The following is a 20,561-nucleotide window of genomic DNA, read 5'->3' on the forward strand; positions in this document are numbered from 1 at the left end:
TTACCAACTGGTTTCACACCTAATATTAAATAACAACGTGATTATCAAATAATTGCATTCATCAAAGATGGAAAGTATGAACTATATAATGATGACAAAACTCTGTTGTCAAAGGGAAGGAAATGTTTCATCTGCTTTGAGAGTGCTGTGCAAAACATGAAACAAAGTTGCAAGCAAGAGACACAACTCTTGAAGAAACACTCTTAATTGTATCCTGTTTTTATTTAACATACTTCAGAGCACCCGCAAACTGGATATGACACTTCCACATCTGCTATAACAGATAGCAGTCACAATTTTCTTCCATACCTGCCTACCTACCATCTCTGATGAGCACAGTTATTACATAACTGCAGCCACATGACTGAAATAAGTAAAAGAGTGTATATTATATATATTTTATATCTATCTATCTATCTGAATATTATCTATATATTTATATTATCTATATATTTATATATTTATATATATATATATATATATATATATATATAATATATAAATATATAGATAATATAAATATATAGATATATTCAGATAGATAGATAGATATAAAATATATATAATATACACTCTTTTACTTATTTCAGTCATGTGGCTGCAGTTATGTAATAACTGTGCTCATCAGAGATGGTAGGTAGGCAGGTATGGAAGAAAATTGTGACTGCTATCTGTTATAGCAGATGTGGAAGTGTCATATCCAGTTTGCGGGTGCTCTGAAGTATGTTAAATAAAAACAGGATACAATTAAGAGTGTTTCTTCAAGAGTTGTGTCTCTTGCTTGCAACTTTGTTTCATGTTTTGCACAGCACTCTCAAAGCAGATGAAACATTTCCTTCCCTTTGACAACAGAGTTTTGTCATCATTATATAGTTCATACTTTCCATCTCTGATGAATGCAATTATTTGATAATCACGTTGTTATTTAATATTAGGTGTGAAACCAGTTGGTAAGGTCAGCTGTAACAGATCTATGATATATTACACTTTGATAAACATACCCTCTCTATTGGCAAATATACAGATGCCTATTTTTTCTGACTTGTGACTTCTTAGATAACTGTATATTTTATATGTATGTATACATATATTATATAGGCATGGAAAATGGATGTTAAATGATGATGATGATGATGATGATATATATATATAAATAGAACATAAAAATAAATCAATGTCATCGAGTGGTCAAGGAAAACTACAAATCTACACACAATATGAGCCTTGTAGAATTTTTGGGAATGTGCTTTGATCAAAGAGTTGTTGGAAACATTGTTTTGTTCACTGATTGGAATGTTATTTTTACAGCACACCAATTCTGCTTCTGCTGATAATTAATGTCATTGCTGAAATTTATATCTATATATGATATATATATAATATATATATTATATATATATATATATATATATATATATATGTATATATTCATCCAATCTCATTTCAACATATACATTTTTATACTTTAACCACAATGCCTTTCTGTTGTCCATGATGCATTTTACATGCACTTTATATATTCTTTTTCTAGTTTTGATTTCCACTGTGTGATATCACAAAGTGTGTTTTTGGATATGCCACCTATTTGCACCAGTTTTTTGCTATTGTTTTGTTTGTTATTTATTTCTTTGTATTTCATTTTTGTCACCTATATTTTATGATTCAATTGAAATATACATGTTCAAAATATCAGCAAAATACATCTATTGAGTAAAAAGTATTCTAGATACACACACACAAATATACATATATACATGTGTGTGTGTATGTGTGCATGAATATATACATGCATATATATGTATGTGTGTGTGTGTATATATGTATATGTATGAATGTGTAATTATGTGTATATATATATATATATATAATATATATATGTATGTATGTATGTATTTTTGTATATACATATATATATATTTATATATATATGTACATATATAAATATATATTTACATATACATACACACACACACACACACATATATATATATATATATATATATATATACACACACATATGTATGTATATGTTGCTATTTATAACAAATTATATTCTATTACTTCTACATTCTCTGTACAATTTTACAATTTTGCAATGCATTATACTGTAATTTAACCATATGGTGGAATATTTTGATATAAAATATATGATAATGTCATTTGCATGCATATTGATAAATGCATATATATATATATATATATATATATATATATACATATATATATATATATATATATATATATATATATATATATATATATATATATATACATATATATATATACATATATATATACATATATATATATATACATATATATATATATATATATATATATATATATATATACATGTATGTATAAACAAATACATCTATTTATATATGTATATGTGTGTGTGTGTTAGTATTAGTATTGTACTTGAACTTATATTAATTGATAGATATTAATTATCATGTAATATTATATTATCACTTAATATGCTTTATGTTATAAATATTCAATGCATGTATGTCTTTTAGTATAGAAATTATTCTATCTTGCAATTTTTATGCTTTTTGTATGTGGTATTTCAAACCCTAGCTGATTATTTACTTTGTCTCCTTTTTTAGACACCTAAACCACCTGAAATACATGTGCTTCCCCCAAATCTTGATAAGGAAAGATATCGACAAAACCAAAAAGTAGTAAGTAATATTTTAATATACTACTGCTTCTCAGTTTCAAAATTTTCTTGGGACATATCTGAAAGAGTTTCTACCATAGTCTCTAAACCAGCTCTTTATTGCTCACAAAAATCTTACAAAACCAATGCAAAATGACCTCCTATATTTTAGAAGTTGACCACTTGCTGATGCTTTTGATCATAGGCTATGGTTATATTTCCTTAGAATCAGAGTGAGGAAATCTATCCAGATTTTTAATTCTTTAAAGTGTACCTATCTTCATTTTCTCAAAGACATGCTTGTCAAATATTCCAGTTGTCGTTATGAGGATTATAGACATTTAATAGCAATTGTACATACTATTACATCCCACCTATGCTAGCATGGAAAGCGGACATTAAACAATGATGATGATGAAGGTGAAAACACCTGTCAAATATTTGCTAAGGTAAACTTTTGTAACATATTCTCTGAGTTATCTGTAAGAAAGCATGCTCAATGCAATTAGATGCCCTCAGAAAAACATGTATTTAAATAGCAACGTTGATTTGATAATTTAAAAGATATCATCAGTAGGAAATAATATTCAAGATTGTTTATTAGAAAAACAACAAACTATGCACAAAGTATGTTTAAAAAATTTAGAAATATAAGGTATATCTAACTATAACCACTCCTTTCTCCTTTTAGACAGATTCATTTTCAAAAAGCATAAATTTCAATTTCAAATTTAGAGACATCTTCGAGAGGGCTCATGACTCTATGGGAAGTTTCTGCATAAACTCATGGCTGCAAAGCAACATTTCATATATTACTTAAATCAATGGGTGATGTATTACAAGAATCATTAGACCATCAGACAAAATGCTTTGTAATATTTCTTTCAGCACTTTCTGTTCTGTGTTCAAATCCTACCAAATGCAACTTTTCTTTTTATCCCTTTGGGATCCATAAAATAAAGAGTCTATTAAGTTCTAAGGTTCATGTAATCAACTAATCCCCTCCCTTCAAAATTACTGGCTTTGTACCAAAATTAGAAACCATTATCTAAATCTACTTTTACCCAAACTTTTCTATGCTCGCATCCTTATGAAACATTTGCATAATTTGTGCAACCCACTTCTAAAATAATTTCATGTTTGAAGGTGAAAATGCTAATTTTTAAATAACTAATTTAAGTTTATTTTTATTCAACTACATACATTACTGGGATGGTGGATTCCATAAACTCCTAACTGCAAAGCAATATATCATATATCACATAAACCAACCTACTGGTGAACTTAATAGAACAAAGTTATTTTTGAGAGTGATTTAATAGTTTTAGACTTTGTTGCAACTACTGAAATACCAGTTTTTGCCACCGAGGGACACTCTATGTTGGGAACCTCTCATCTAAATATATACCAGCTTTACTCTTCTAATGCTGTAAACATAAATCTTTGCTATAATGCCTCTTACATGTGAAATTCTTGTAAGTTCGTCATCTAAATATAATTATACCATTATTGGAAATTAGCCTTGATTACCAGCATTTCTGAATATACAACACAGTAAATTTAATGTGATTTCATTTTCCTCACAGCTCAGGTTGATAGCATTGAACAGACCGCTCACAGGAAAAATGGGTGGAGTTAATACAATTGATTTATTTTGTCATCAACAAGCACGGAGAGCATCTTTTAAAGCAACATTCCGCGGTTTCTTATCAAATCAAATTCAAGATTTGAAAACATTAATCTATGATAAGAAAGAGCGTAATTATCCAATTGTGAATTCAAAGGTAAAATTCCAAACATTTTCTTCTTCCTAAATACAAAATAAATTTCTTTTAGAATTTTAAAAATGAACTTTATTATATGATTTCTTTCACTTCAATTGTTAAGTATTAATATTTTCTTGATTATTAATAAACATAAATTGATGCACAGCAAATGGATTGCCTGCTTTTATAGATGCCTATTAGATATGATGAGGAATTGCACCAATGAATTGTAATGAACTAAAAGTTATTTGGCTGTTTTCTGAAAGCTTACAGATTAGGCATTCCATTTGCAAGGACACATTCTGACGTAGATATCTGAAAAGACACCTTAAGACTGAGATTACCATCTAAAATAGAACAAATTCTAAATACCGTAAATCCTCGAGTATAATCCGCATTTTTTCCCCAAAATTTAAAGGTCAAAATCCCTAATGCGTACTATAAATGCGATTAAAAATGAAGAATATTTTCTAAGCAATGTCCAAGTCTCTATTTGCTGTCCGGCAATGTTTATTCAAACGCATTTTGTGGTGTCGGTCGTGAAAATACGTTAAGCTAAGCCTGAAAGCAATGAAGTCATAAAAGAATCATCCATAACTTGCAGTAAGCAACATTTATTAAAATAAAAGTATTCAGAACACAGAATGACATGTAACAAAAACAATTTGCAAACATATTACATTCCCATATAACAGTTAAGAACGTCGCCATTATTGTATTATGCATGCACGGAAGCGTTTGTTCGACTAGGTGCTGCTGGCTTAATTATGCATGAATTGTGCTTAATAGTTTAGCTAAATAGTTCATCCTGCTGTTTGTATTGGCAGTTTGCATCATTATCGTGGCAAACAATAGATACTTAATTAAATACCAGTATTAAATGTTTGAACTACTGTGGGTCTTTACTAGGGTTTTTTATAAGTGGGGCTTAAATCTGTACATTAATCTCCAATAAGACATTTTATACATTACATGCCCATAAAATGTTTCATAGATCTTATTCAGCTATGCTTAAACTTGAAGTTATATCTTATGCTGAAGAGCATGGTAATAGGGCCACCAGAAGAAAATTTGATGTTGACAAAAGCAATGTCAGGTTATGGAGAAGAAATAAAGATGAAATTAAACAGATTCCAAAGATAAAGAAAGCAAGAAGGCAATAATAAAGGATGTTATCATATACCTTTTTATAAACCAAGGACATTATATAGACCTCCTTGACTCAGGTTTGAGAAGGAGTGCGTATTATACACAAGGTTTATTTTTTTCAGAGGTACAGCCCCCTAAAAATCCCCCACGTATTATACTCAAGGGCGGACTATACTCGAGGATTTACGGTACATAACAATTTGATCAGATGAACTCAGTCAAAATTAAATGTTTTTGTTATTTGTTTTGCCCATTCTTAGGAAGTGTTTTTTCAAGAAAATGAATGATGTGTGCCTCTTTTTACTAAAAGGAAGTAGCATTAACCTCAGTGATTACTTCTATAAACTGTAACAAAGGAGTAGTTTTCTGCAGTATTGGAAAAATAGCAATTGAACATTTTTCTTTCTGACATCAAAAAACAGACTTATGTACATTGCATTATGCTTGATGATATTTATTTATAATGTCCATTATGGGATTTATTGTAAATTTTACCCACCATTCTTTGTATCAAATCACAAAAAGTAAAATAATTTTTAAATGTTTGTCTATATACTTGCTTACATTTATATTAATTTATGTTTTGAAGGGTGAAGTTCTTGTGGATTCATGGGAGCACTTAATCAGTGGAGATGGAGGTTATTTCAACAGCTCCGTTCCACTCTATTCATTTGATGGTACCAACGTAATGACTAGCTCAAGATGGTAAGTGACCCATTTGCTATGCTAGTTACCTTTGAACACAAGTTTTATAAATATCAATTAGTTTCATTTGACTTCCAGATTGATAAATGCATTACATTTTCTGACACAAGTAAAAATTTGATTACAATCTGTCTGAGGAAGAGCTTGTAACCTTTGATAGACTGTTTTGTAATGTTCTACATTTATCTACTTCTTGTTTATCATGAGGTGTATAATTCTATCAATTTAGATATTTGCTTTATTTGCTGGTGAAGTCTTTTTATTTATTGATACCTATTTGATATTAATTTATTTGGTCAATGCTCATGAGTTTTACTTTGGTTAAGTTTTGTATCTTCTATTTCTCTATAGGCCACAGAAATTTGTATGGCATGGTTCTTCAACAAAAGGCGAGCGAAAGAGAGACAGATTCTGTTCCAACTGGCGTTCATCAGGAAGAAATAATGTTGGTGTTGCATCGTCCCTATTGGCTCATCAGTTTCTGGGATATGAAGAGTTCCATTGCAACAACAATTTCATTGTCCTATGCATACAAATTGCCACTATGGAACAACATTGAGCTGGCAAAACAAGCTACACACAACAACACAAGACAAATCTCTTCTTCAATTCACTCATCCTATTTGAAATATGGACAAATGAGTGAATTGCTCTCAATATCTTATACCTAAAAAAAAAGAAAAACACAGTAAAAAATACAATATTAATAAAATAATAGGACTCACCTAATGAACAGACGTGTTGATCATTTCAGATGATAGCAGACAGATCTTCCATAGCATGAACACACACTAAACATTTAGAGATTTTTACTCTAAAACAAAAACAAAAAAAACATTTTTTTTCAAAATAACTTTTAAAGGAAAGAAAAATTCCTAAAAATCTTAAATCTTGTTATATATATATAGCAAATATTGCCATCATCATTAATAACACTTTTACTTAGAATGTCTCAATTTGAAAATGAAAGATAATAATAACAACAACAACAATAATGATAATAATAATAATAATAATAATAATAATAATATAATAATAATAATAATAATAATAATAATAATATTAACATGAAACATCTACAAACTATAGTTATTTTATTATCGACATTGGTATCATCATTCAAGGCCATCATTATAATCATTACCATATAATACATAGCTTAGCTTGTTTTTTTCTTATAAATCCTGATAATTCTGTAATCCTCCAAGGAACAAGAAAATTGGTGCCAAAAAGATTTTTGAGAAATAGTTTAAATATTCTTCATTGAAATGGTGTTCCTAGCAACAGTAAAATTATGCTTGTGATGGCATTCATTGTGATGATTTTGATGATGGTGATGAATATGGTTATGATGATATTGGTGATGGTGATCGTAATGGTACTGATGGTGAGCATCACAAGAGAATGGATGCAAATGATTGTAATGATTATAAAGACAATGATGATGGTGATGATAGAAATAATGAGAATGATAGGACATAGTACCAGAGCCAGAAAGACAACAGCAAAAATTGCATCTATATGTGTGGGTATATATATTTATACATGCATATATATATATATTATATGTTGGGAAGCAACAACAAGAAAATGTATCTTTCAATAACCACACCAACAAGAAAAGTAACATGAAATATGAGTTGAGATTAAATAAGGCAACACTTTTAAAAATGCCTATAAGAATCATTTGATTATTTTTTTAATTTATATGTGTGTGTGTATGTATGTGTGTGTGTTAAACACAACTTTACATGATAACATATATCTATTCATACATATACACGCATGTGCGCGCACACACACACACACACAAACACACACGCATATATATATATATGGATATTTGTAGATTTGCTTTTTCTTTTTTGCTTTACTGTTTCAAAAGAAGGTCTTCAAAGATTGAAGTTGCCACACTCTTTCAAGATGTTTCAGTCAGTGATGTTCATGAAATGTGCTGGTTAAATATATTGTATTATTGGAGAAACACTGAAGCTACTCTCATCAGCTGCTATCACCAATACAGAGAAACCTAAGTGGCTGATATATTACCACAACTGTGATAAATTTAGAGATACTTAGAAAAACACCATCTAAATCAACACTGTTTACAGATTGTCTCATCAATAAAACACAAAATGGAGATGTTGAAGATGTATCGTATTATGTTTTAATTAAACAATTCCACCCCCTGACCTTACTTACACCAACTCTTATGTTTTTATTTTCCTTTAATAAAACCTTACCCACATCTGACAATGTGCTCAAATTGAAATTAATGCATAAACAATAGAAACTAAAATACTGGCATAGTTACTGTCAATAAAATCTTTCCTTTTGGTTACATATATATGTATATATATATATATATATATATATATATATATATATATATATATATATATATAATATATATATATATATATATATATGTATATATATTTGTATGTATATATGTATTTATGTATGTATATATGCATATATGCATATATGTATATATATATATATAATATATATATATATATATACATACACATATGCATATAAATATGTATATATCCATAATTATATATGTATATACATATATGTGTGTGTGTGCATATATATATATGTAAGTTAGTATAAATAATGTAAATAATAATTTAATACAAGTCATTTGCTGGTATTATTACTTTATTTCTTCCCTCTTTTATTATCATTATTATTATTATTATTATTATTATTATTATCGTTATTATTAATTATATTAAGGCAGTGAGTTGGCAGAATCATTATCATGCTGGACGAAATGCTTAGTGGTATTTCGGCCATCACTACGTTCTGAGTTCAAATTCTGCTGAGGTCGACTTTGCCTTTCATCCTTTCAGGGTCAAGAAAATAAGTACCAGTCATACACTGGGGTCAATGTAATTGACTCATCCCCACCTCCCCCAAGCTGCCCTTGTGGCAAAATTTGAAATAATTATAATGAATTATATTCCGTTTTTTGGCTTTTATGTTAAGAATGCAATATAAAATCATCGATGGAAAGTGGTAAATTTTTTCTTTAAACTAACACTTTTTTCAAATTGATAGTCATATCTTTTTTGTTTTATTATCTACATTAACTAAATATATATATATATATATGTGTATATATATATATATATATAATATATATATATGTATATATATATATATATACATATATATACATATATATACATATATATAAACACATATATATATATACATATATATATATATATATACATATATATATATATTATATATATATATATGTATATATATATATAAATATATATATATATATATATACATATATTTATAAATATATATATATATATATATATATATATATATATATATATATACATATATATATATACATTATATATATACATATATATATACATCCATATATATAAATATATATATATATATATATATATATATATATATATATATATATACAAACACATACATACATGCGATCACACATATATATTATATTATTGTTGTATGTGTGTGTGTGACTGTATGCACGTGTTTGGCTAAATCATTGCCATTGTTGCACAATAAATGTTATTCAAGGTGCCATGTACAGAAAGCCAATCTGGTATTCTTTACATACAACAAAATTATCCATAAATGACTGCCAGATAACTTCTATAACATTTCATACAAATACATGAATATAATGAAAGTTTTACATAATTGAATAGAAAATTTTATATTTTCAACGTTGTTTTTGAATTATAACTGTTATATTATGTCTAAATATAAATAACCCTTGTTAATATAAGACAACTGATTTCTAATACATATGTAGAAGAACTCATGAAATATTTTTCCAGTTTGCAGTATTGGAAGGATGTTGATGTTTTTGTGTAAAAACTTCAATTGGTAACATAAATAAACAAATATTATATTTTTTATTATAATTGATTGATTGATATTTATCTGATTAGTCATTAGTACACATCTTGACTCTGTCAGATTATTATGTAAGATTATTATGAAAACTTTAGTTATTATAATGTATGCAATGAAGATTCTCCATTTTCAGAAATTTGCTGAAATTCTTAGGACAAGGGTTTTGTGATAGGATGCTTTTTCTAACCATTAACTAGTAAGTGGATGTGACCAACATTTTCTTCTAGATAAGATGTAATGTAATATAATATATGTTGAATAAGGAGGCAATATTACCAAAAGAATTTGGCTTCAGGAACTTTCATCATATATTACCCATTTACTGCATCTATATCTAATCCACTGAAACTACAAAAAAAATCCAAAAATATTTTCTAAATATCCTGATGATTATATAAATTTGACAACAAATTTTTGAGTTATTTTCACTAAAATAACACTTGTGCCTTAACGCTAAATTAAAATGATATATTTTAACTAAATTCAACTTAAATATTATTTGGTTTATTCAAAAGTGTCCAGCAACATTTAAAAATCACAGAAGTATAATTATTTTTTATTGCATTTTAAAAACATAAAAATCATATCATCTAAATAGTAACCCATAAATATCATGCACACTAGTAGTTACATGTCTGTATAAGGGCACCTAGCTAATTTGTGCAATGACTATGCATTAAATCTTTAGCTAGCACTTAGGTGTATGTTATTTTTAAGTATTTATAGTAATCAAATTTCTCAAGGATGGTTTTGCCTTCCATCTTTTAATGGTCACCATAATAAGTATGATTAATGTAATTTTATAGTCCCCTTGAAGTTATGGGGCCTTGTGTTTTATTCACAAGAAAATTGATTTTACACTATATTAATTTTCTTTAGTTAGTCTTGAAAGTGAAAGCAAGCTGTACATAATATATTTAAGATTGCCACTTAGATTCAATATCAATTATAAAAGAAGATGATATACAGACAACACAGAAATACTTTCTTTACCTGATAAATTTTCCTTTCTCAGAACAATCAGATACTACAGCATAGCATACTTTTTACCATAGCCATGTATATGGCAACTTCTTCAGATATTATTTCACCAGAAGCTCTCTTTAATATAATGTACACTGTACCAATATTAATATAAACTTTATCATTAAACATAATTTGTTTCATATACTACAACAGTTCAGAATCTACTTATTTTACTCAGTAGTAACATAAACAAACTTTTGCCATATTTGGATTTAATCTATTAAAACAAACCTATATAATTTTTTCTTTTTTTGTCAGTCCAGAACAGCTCTGCTTAACAGAACTGTCCAAATAAAGCATTTCATTGAGACTTCTAATGATTGCCATCCTTTCCTTTTTTAGTAGAACTTGTCATCTTAAAATTTAGAACTTAAAAATTGCCAGTAGGGACTTTGAGATTATGCTTCAACACTGAATAAGTCGAGCTGTTTCACTGACTTGAGAAGCTGCCTTATTAGCTTTAATCAATAATGAAACCAGTAGCCCTTCATCTAGTTTTATACATAAAGAGTGTTTGACTCACTTGTTCTCCATTTTAATTTATGTTATATATACACACTATACTACATTATTTAATCTGTATCACCAAACAGAATGTAAGCAAATATTAGATAGTAAACTGAAGTTTACTATTATATTTTATATGTTATCAGCAACTACAGTTTATCCATGGTTGAGAAAGTAGCCATATTCGGATACCAAATTGCTGGTAGCAGCTAAAGACATTACTTCATTATAAAAACAGCCCAACTTCAGACAAAAAAGAGCCAAGGATGTCAAGTTATTGATGGTGATGATGATGATGTGCAACAAACTGTAGATGGGTCAATTTGCATCATGTTAAGATTTTGACAGCCATTCTAATTTGCTCACATTTTTCTAATAATACATTGCATTTTTAAAAAAACTTTCTCTGAAAATATTTGTTTTATGATTTATTTTAATGTATGTAAATGCATTATTGAAATAACAATAATTATTTATATTTTTCTTGTTGTTATTATTATCATTATTATTGTTATTATCAAGGTAGTGGATTTGTAGATTCATTAGAACTTCAGAAAAGTTGTCTTGTGGTATTTCTTTCAGTACTTTATATTCTCAGCTCAAATCTTACCAAGGTCAAATTTACTTTTCATCCTTTTGGGATCAATAAAATAAAGTGCTAATCTAGAATTGAGATTGATGTTACTGACTAACCCCTCCTCTCAAAACTGCCTAAATCAGAAATTATTATTATTGTTGTCATTAACTGTAAGAAATAGAGTGATGAGCAAAATGTGATGTCATAAATGGTAATGACCTTTATGTCTTGAGTTCAAATACTACTAAAGACAACTTTTCCTTTCATCCTTCTGGAGTTGATAAAAGAAGTACATGTTAAAAACGTGGACTCTGTATCATCAAATATATACCTCAAAATTTAAGGTATATTTGGCTATCTTTATAGAAATCAATATTAGTTGTAATAGTAATCACCATATTACAAAAACTTTAATGTAGTATTAATAATATTTTTCTAATTGAGGCACAAAGCCAACAATTGAGAGAGGAGAAGTTTAGTTGATACCATCAACCCCAGTACTTGACTAAAGGTAAAGGTGACTTTGGCAGGATTTGACCTCAAAAGGTAGAATGACACAACAAAATAGCACAATGCATTTTGTCCATTCTCTAATAATTCTGCCAATCATACAGAAGAACAAAGCTAAAAATCTGGTGGGAAAGTTAGTCAATTGAATCAAACCAATAGTTGATTAGTAATTTATTTTATTGCCCCCACAAAGATGAACAGCAAAATTGACATCAAGTGATATTTTAACTCAAAATATAAATATTGCAAAATTCATAACATTTGATGGGAGAGTATATAGGAAGTCATGATATTCATGTTTTTCTCACAAGTATTAGTTATGCAACTTAGAAGAAATGATTGTAACTGATATTAAAAAATAGTTTTTACTTTTGTCTCACATTACCAGCCAACTAATTGTTATTATTATTATATTATTATTATTATTATTATTATTATTATTATTATTATTATTATTATATGAAAATTCCCAGCTTATTTTGCCGGATATGATGGAAAGTGTCAGCTATCCATAGCCAGCAGACTAAGGTGACACTTGTTTGCTGGTCATGCTCTTCAAGAGCCCTGCAAAGAATTCTTGCAGTTCCAAGCAAAGCTGATTTTTGTAGCTGTTCTACCTTCACACTTGCATTGATCTTTTTCAGCCATGCTGGTAGTTGAGTACTGATGCTTCCAAGTGCACTAATTACTACTGGTATCACATCTACTCTCTTCATTAACCACATTGCACTGGATCATTACATCCCACAGGACTTTGTAGTTCTCATTTTCAGTGACTCTTTCTGGGGTTTGTTCATACCATGTCTTTGCTCTTTGTAAGCCATTATTTCCACAGAGCTCCCAATGGATCATTTTTGCCACATTGTCATGGTATCATTTTTATTTGCATTGTGCCAATTTCAGGCATTCTCTAACAATGTGCCACACCATTTCATCCCTCTCACCACACATTCTGCATTTGTCACTATCAGTAATGTTTTCAATTCTGTACTTCTTCTTCTTATTATTATTATTCACTATCATTATCATTATCCAGCAGCTTTATTTTTATCATGTGCTTTCACTGCACTACCGAGTGCAGCTCTGTGTGGCTTGGGTATATGCTGTGGTTTGTTGCGGTGCTCTTACTTTCACTGTATTGAAAGTGTTTTACGAAGGATGTGTGCAGTGCCTAGTAGTACAATTTTTTGTATGTTATATATACTTGTAAGTTCTGGTGTTTTTGTTATGTATTGTCTGAATGTTTGCATTTTTTATCATAACTAATGCACCTTCTATGATAGGAATTGTTTCTGCTTTTAGGCTCCACATTCGAGTTACCTCTATTTCCAGATTTTTGTATTTTGAAAATCTCTCCGTTTTTTTTTAGAGAAACATTGTCATCTGTTGGTATTGATACATCAATTAGAAAACATTTTTTTTTACCTTGGTGATCTCTGACAACTATATCCAGCCTATTGGCCTTAATTTCTCTATCTGTGTGTATTGGCATATCCCAGAGTATGGTTGCTTTCTCATTTTCTGTGACCTTTTCTGACGTGTGACTATACCATCTTTTATCTATTGTTATTCCATAGTGTTGGCATAGCCTGCAGTGTATATAGGTCCCAACTCTGTTGTGTCTGTGAACATATTCCTTCTTAGCCAGGACTGTGCAGCCAGAGTCAATATGGTTTATTGTTTCTTGTCCATTACCACATATTCTACAATTACTTGTATTTCTTTTCATTACTTGTTTTTGGTGATTTCTGGTGAGAAGGCTTTGATTTTGTGCTGCATATTATATCATCATTATTATTATTATTATTATTATTATTATTATTATTATTATTATTATAGAAAGAAAGCTCATGTTTGATCTTATTCCTGGTAGGATTTATGTGGGAAGTGGCTAACTACCTGCAACCTTAGGTATCCCCATGTTTTTGGCAGTCTTTCAAGTGCTTGGAACCCTCCTGATAATCCTTGCTGTCCCTAAGAAACAAACTTTCTGTGGGAGATCTTCCAGACATTCTATTTCAGTCTCCTTCAGCCATTTGTCTATATCTTGGCTTACTGTTCCCACTGCACCAGTTATATAGGCACGACTTTTAATGTTCTCATGCTCCAAATTTTTCCTTTTTCAAATTTTAAGGGATGGTATATTTTTCCATTTTTCTTCTTCTTTCTTTATGACCCTGGAATCAAACAGACATGATGGGTTGATAAGTAAGCAACTTCATTTTACTTTATCTAAGATTATAATATCAGGTCTATTGTTTTATAAATTCTTGTCTATTTGAAGAGGAAAGTCCCATAAAATCTTCCATTGCTCTGACTCCAGTACACTTTCAACTCGATGATTGTACCATGTGTTTCCAGTTCCAAATCCCCATTTCTGCAACAGTTTCCTGTGTAAAATGTTTACAACCTGATCCTGATCATGCCACCATTTCTTATCTTCTTCCTGTGCCAACTTTGGGCATTCTTCTACAATGTATGCAACTGTCTCATTCTAAGTTCCACAGGCTCTACAGTCTTCTGACGCCTTCTCTCCATACATATTATTCTCAAGTTGTTTGTTTTTATCACTTGATCTTGGGCTGTTACAATTAGGTACTCTGTTTCTTCTTCTTCTTCTTCTTATTATTATTATTATTATTATTATCATTATTATTATTATTATTAATATGCTCATTGGCTTTATATTCTGAGTTCAAATGCTGCTGAGGTCTAATTTGTCTTTCACCCTTTTGTTGGTTGATGAAATAACTACCAGTTCAGCAGCACTGGAGTTAAGGTAACCAACTAACCACCCTCCCATTAATTTTCAGGCCTTATTCTTTTAGTAGAAAGGATTATGATTATAATAATAATTATTATTATTAAGGTGTTGAGCTTGTAGAATCATTAATGAGTTGGACAAAATGCTTAGCAGCATTTCTTTGGGCTCTTTATTCTCTGGATTCAAATGTTGAGGTCAACTTTGCCTTTCATCCTTTTGGTGTCAATGAAATAAATACCAGTTCAACACTGGGACTGGCGTAATCAACTTCCTCCTCCCCTCAAAACTGCTGACTCTGTGTTAAAATTTGAAACTATTAATCTGATTTACATTCTGAGTTCAATTGCTGCTGAAACCAAATTTATCTGTCATCCTTTGGCAGGGGTCAATGAAATAGCTACCAGTCAAGTACTGGAGTTGATGTAATCAACTAGCACTCTCTCCTAAAACTGCTGCCTTTGAGCCATAATTTGAAACCATTATTATTATTAAGGTGGTGAGCTGGGAGAATCGTTAGCACACCAGACAAAATGTTGCCAGACAAAATTCTTAGCAGCATTTCGTCTGTCTTTATGTTCTGGGTTCAAATTCCACCATTGTCTTTCAACCTTTCAGGATTGACAAAATAAGTACCAGTCAAGCATTGGGTTTGATGTAATTGACTTGTTCCTCACCACAAATTTCAGACCTTGTGCCTATACGAGAAAGAATTATTGTTATTACCATTTTAAAATGATTTCTGCTGTTACTCTTGACACTTTTACCACTACTTCCTAATAATTTCTAAGTAAATTTACAAATTTCAATTATCCTCTGGTTTAATCTTGGGGGATTTTAAAATTATCAACAAAAAACAAAATATACTTATTAATTATTTAAAAATAACAGCAAAAATTACTGTTCAAATCAAGCATACTGACAAAAATGAATTCATGCGAGTTTGCAGAATATGTATATTCTTGAATGTCCTGTCATTATAGAAGTTGATACAAATAAATACCAAGATTTATTCAATCAACCATTAAACAGCAAACAAAGTCTACACATATTTTGTACCATAATCTTATATGTAAACAAATAAAATATTAACCAAATAATAAAAAAAAGAAAAGAAATATTTCAAAATATGGTAAATTTTGTAATGAAATCCTCTTGCGTCCTATTTTCTTTTTTTGCTATTGATTCTCCTTTCTGAATTTTTACTTACATGGAATTACAAAACTGCAGTGTGTAATTTGTGTTGTGCACATGCATAAGTGTAAGTGTGTGAATGCATGCACATATGTGCATGTGCACATATTGATACAGGCTTTTCATCTATTCTGGAAATGTTGAGACTCTGAAAATAGAGAATTCCATAATGTATTCATTTCCATATTCATGGCCTTCCATGTAAACCTGCTGGAAAACAATTATTGTGCTACAGAATGGCATGTTGCAGTTAGATTTTTCACAAATGCAATGCTTTTATAATGTAGGGGATGCTTGTAAAAGTATTACATGCTAAATGTAAATATATACACATATATGGAATCATATACATAGCAGGGAGGGGTCTTATAAAAATGGAAAAGTGATAAGTGCAGAAAAATAGTTATGTACAAATGTGGTTGTGTGCATCACTAAGACTACAGATTTTCTTAATGAATCAGTTAGACAAAGAGAGACAGTGACCTTGAACTTTACAGACTCTTCTTCCAAAGTGTGTGAGTTCAAAGCAACTGATGCCCAATAGCTTTAATATCTGTAACTTTATGTTAACAGGAGAAGCATGGATGGGAATGGAATCTGAGATCTGGTCTGAATCTTTTCAGAGCAGTTGCTTTTATCAGTGTAGAATTCTTAGGTCTACTACTCTAACAATTAGACCACTTTTGTGGTAACAGTACTAGAAAAATTAGACATATTCTCAAAATAAGCTGGACAAATAAAAGAACTAATGAGTGAGTCCTTCACAAAATAAAGTGCCAGGAAAGACTGTTAAATACTATCATAAAAAAAATAAAAAGGACCTTCGCCTGCCATATATTTAGACAAAACCCGAGTCAAGTTTCTATTAACAGGTAAAAGAACAAGAAGAAGACCTAAAACCAGATTAGTGATAACATCAAAGAAGCTAGTGGCAGAATTTTTGCAGAACTTTGCAGACTGGCACGGGACAGACATGGGTGGAGGGTTGTGATAGCTCAATTATTTGAGTCTTCCATCTAGTGAGATATTGAATCAAATCTGCCATCCATCACTATTCTATTTTTTTAGAGCAATCATTAATTGCTGTCTTTTTGAATTTCCATTCTCTTCAACAGATGTTACATTATAAATTCAAATTAAAACTAAAAAGAACTTGAATTTTCAGTAGGAAATTTTTATCAACACTCCTTTCCACAGTATCCCATCATTCTTTCTAGGTGACTGATAATTAGACATGGGAATTACTAATAGATGAAGGTTTTTACCGACTTATAGGACTTAAAAGTGTTTTTTTTCTTCCTTTTGTAGAGAATCTGAATGTTTTCCAATAGAGACAATAAATCGAATATAGAATACAAAATGTTTAGATGAGAGACAAAAGCTTTGATTGTTTCTTTAGTTATATGCATATGTTAAGGCACTTTAATATATGCATATTACTCAGATTAACTGGTAAAATATGACTGTGGGCAGATAAGCAGAGTTTACTGTTATTAGAACAAAACAGAAACACGATAATTTAACAAATGTTTTATTAGCTTACTCTGCTATACTGACATTTAATTATCGATAAGTAGAAGATAGAGAGAAATTGCTCAGGAATTTAACTCAGCTCCAAGTTTATTCAGTTACATCAACCAGTTTTTCTTTTAATTGGATCTAGGACCTGGTTTGTATAGGTATTGTGAATGCAATAACTGATATACATCCATGTCTGTGCTTGGCCAAGTGGTGAAGACATTGATTTCACTCACAAAGTCTTGGGTTTGATCACATTTTTTGGCATCTTGAGCAAGTGTCTCTTGTCATAGGATCATATAGACCCAAATTTTATGAGTGAAATATTTCTATTGACAGAAGCAGGTCCTTTCAGAGTGAGGCTTCAGTATATTGATCTCTAAAGATAAGAGAGCCCAAGTAGGGCACATGAATATATGACAAGTTCATTCCTAAGAAAAAAGCTCCCTTGAATTTTTAAAGGACCTGCTTCCAGTGGCCCCAAAAGAAGTTTTGCTCCATCTTTAAAAGTTTCTTTTGGAGGCCCTGGACAAAAGCTGTATGGAAGCTTGTCGGTTGTAATGTACCTGTGATTCAGAGCCTAGTTATACACATGCATCATGCTAGGCTTACCTGAGTATTATACGGTTGAATAGTCTGTGGGATACTCAATCACTTACACTATAATAAAATGAGTTGGCATTTCACTGATAGAATAGATGGAGTTTAGGAGTCAAAGAGAATACTCCAATGCTGGGGAAAGGAAACCTCTTTTCATACAAGGAGAGAATTACAAGGGTATGACGATATACAGAGGGTGTGAAGAACGTGTGAAGGAAAATAATGTACTTTTATACAAATTATTGAAATATTATGTATACAGGAAAATAATTAACGCTACAAGCATATACATTTAATAAATTAAAGCTATACTCATAACTGGAAGGATAACGAGTAATCAATCAGTGCTTAAATCAACCAAGCAAAGACAAGGGTGACAACTCACGATGAAAAAAATCCTTTTTTAAATAACAAGTTTGAAATAAACAATGCTATTAGAGGAAGAATAATTTGATTTGGAAACTATTAAATTACAGGAGGTCTTTTTCCATATGAGTTTTAGCAAATTCGAAAACCTGTGTTTGTAAGAAGACCAGTCAAGTAAATACGAGTGCAACCATTAGAGAATACAAAAGATCTGCAGATAAAAACTCCTAAACAACAAAATGAGCTAACAATAAATTGTAACAGTAAAGGTAGTATTGTAGTACTGATGGACACAGAATACTACGAAAACTTAGCACTGTCCCTGCTAGAAACCTATTCTCATCACAAAGGGACTCAACTACATGGTCCCTGGTTAGTCCTTCTGCATGGTACATTGGGCGTCTTCTATTTTGGCCCTGGGTCGACCAAAGACTTGTGAGCGGAATTAGTAGGCACCAACTGAAAGAAGTCTGTTGTATATACGTGTGTGTGTGTGGGTGGGTTGATGTGGGTGTGTGGGTGTGCGTGTGTTCATGTCTGTGTTCATATTCCACCGCCGCTTGACAGCCGGTGTTGGTGTGTTTACATCTCCGTAACTTAGCAGTTCTACAAAAGAGAACAATAGAATAAGTGCCAGGCTGAATAAGTACTGGTGTCAATTCGTTTGACTAAAATTCTTCAAGGCAATACTCCAGCATGGTCGCAGTCTACTGAATCAAGTAAAAGATGAAAGAACAACAGAAAATGATGAACAATTTTTCTTTCTTACTTCACTTACATGGAAAGAGTCTGACAAACAAAGAAATCAACTATTTAACAAATTTTTTATGTTTTTTCCTCACAAAAATCCACAAAAGCCGGGTATTTGTATTCCTCATCCAAGCTTTGTAGAATGACGATAATTGTTGGGGACTAAAATATTTGATCACTCTGAAGAGAAAGGTCAGTAGTTGGGATGCAATTTTATTTGTGCTAAAGGTGCGCTTTTCGCCAATAAAAAAACCCATTTAACAATGAAGCCCAACATTTGGAACGATTGCTGTCAAGGGAAGTGCAAACTCTCAATAATTTTTATAATGAATTTACAGTTTGTTTGTACATATTTTCCTGCAATTTCATTCAACAATTGTTTGACAAAATTACAGTTAGGACTAAGGCAGCAACTGACAGAATCGTTAGCACGCCAGGTAAAATGCTTAACGGCATTTCGCCTGTCTTCGTGTTCTGAGTTCAAATTTGCCTTTTATCCTTTCGGGATCGATAAAATAAGTACCAGTTGAGCAC

At 30.3% G+C, this 20,561-nt stretch overlaps 1 protein-coding gene across 10 annotated transcripts in view; it reads left to right on the top strand.

Moving 5' to 3' along the window:
• LOC115223963 (collagen alpha-1(I) chain) overlaps positions 1-8,486 on the top strand; it is a 317,450-nt gene extending 308,964 nt beyond the window's left edge. For all 10 annotated transcript variants that reach the window (XM_029794720.2, XM_029794747.2, XM_029794756.2 and 7 more), the window contains 4 exons: positions 2,613-2,687; positions 4,252-4,449; positions 6,170-6,285; positions 6,637-8,486. In XM_029794720.2, the coding sequence (XP_029650580.1) occupies positions 2,613-2,687; positions 4,252-4,449; positions 6,170-6,285; positions 6,637-6,844 (597 nt within the window). In that variant the 3' untranslated portion in view covers positions 6,845-8,486. The remainder of the gene's footprint in view (positions 1-2,612; positions 2,688-4,251; positions 4,450-6,169; positions 6,286-6,636) is intronic.
• Positions 8,487-20,561: the final 12,075 nt, after the last annotated feature.

This window comes from Octopus sinensis, linkage group LG2 (assembly GCF_006345805.1).
Source record: "Octopus sinensis linkage group LG2, ASM634580v1, whole genome shotgun sequence".
NCBI lineage: Eukaryota > Metazoa > Mollusca > Cephalopoda > Octopoda > Octopodidae > Octopus > Octopus sinensis.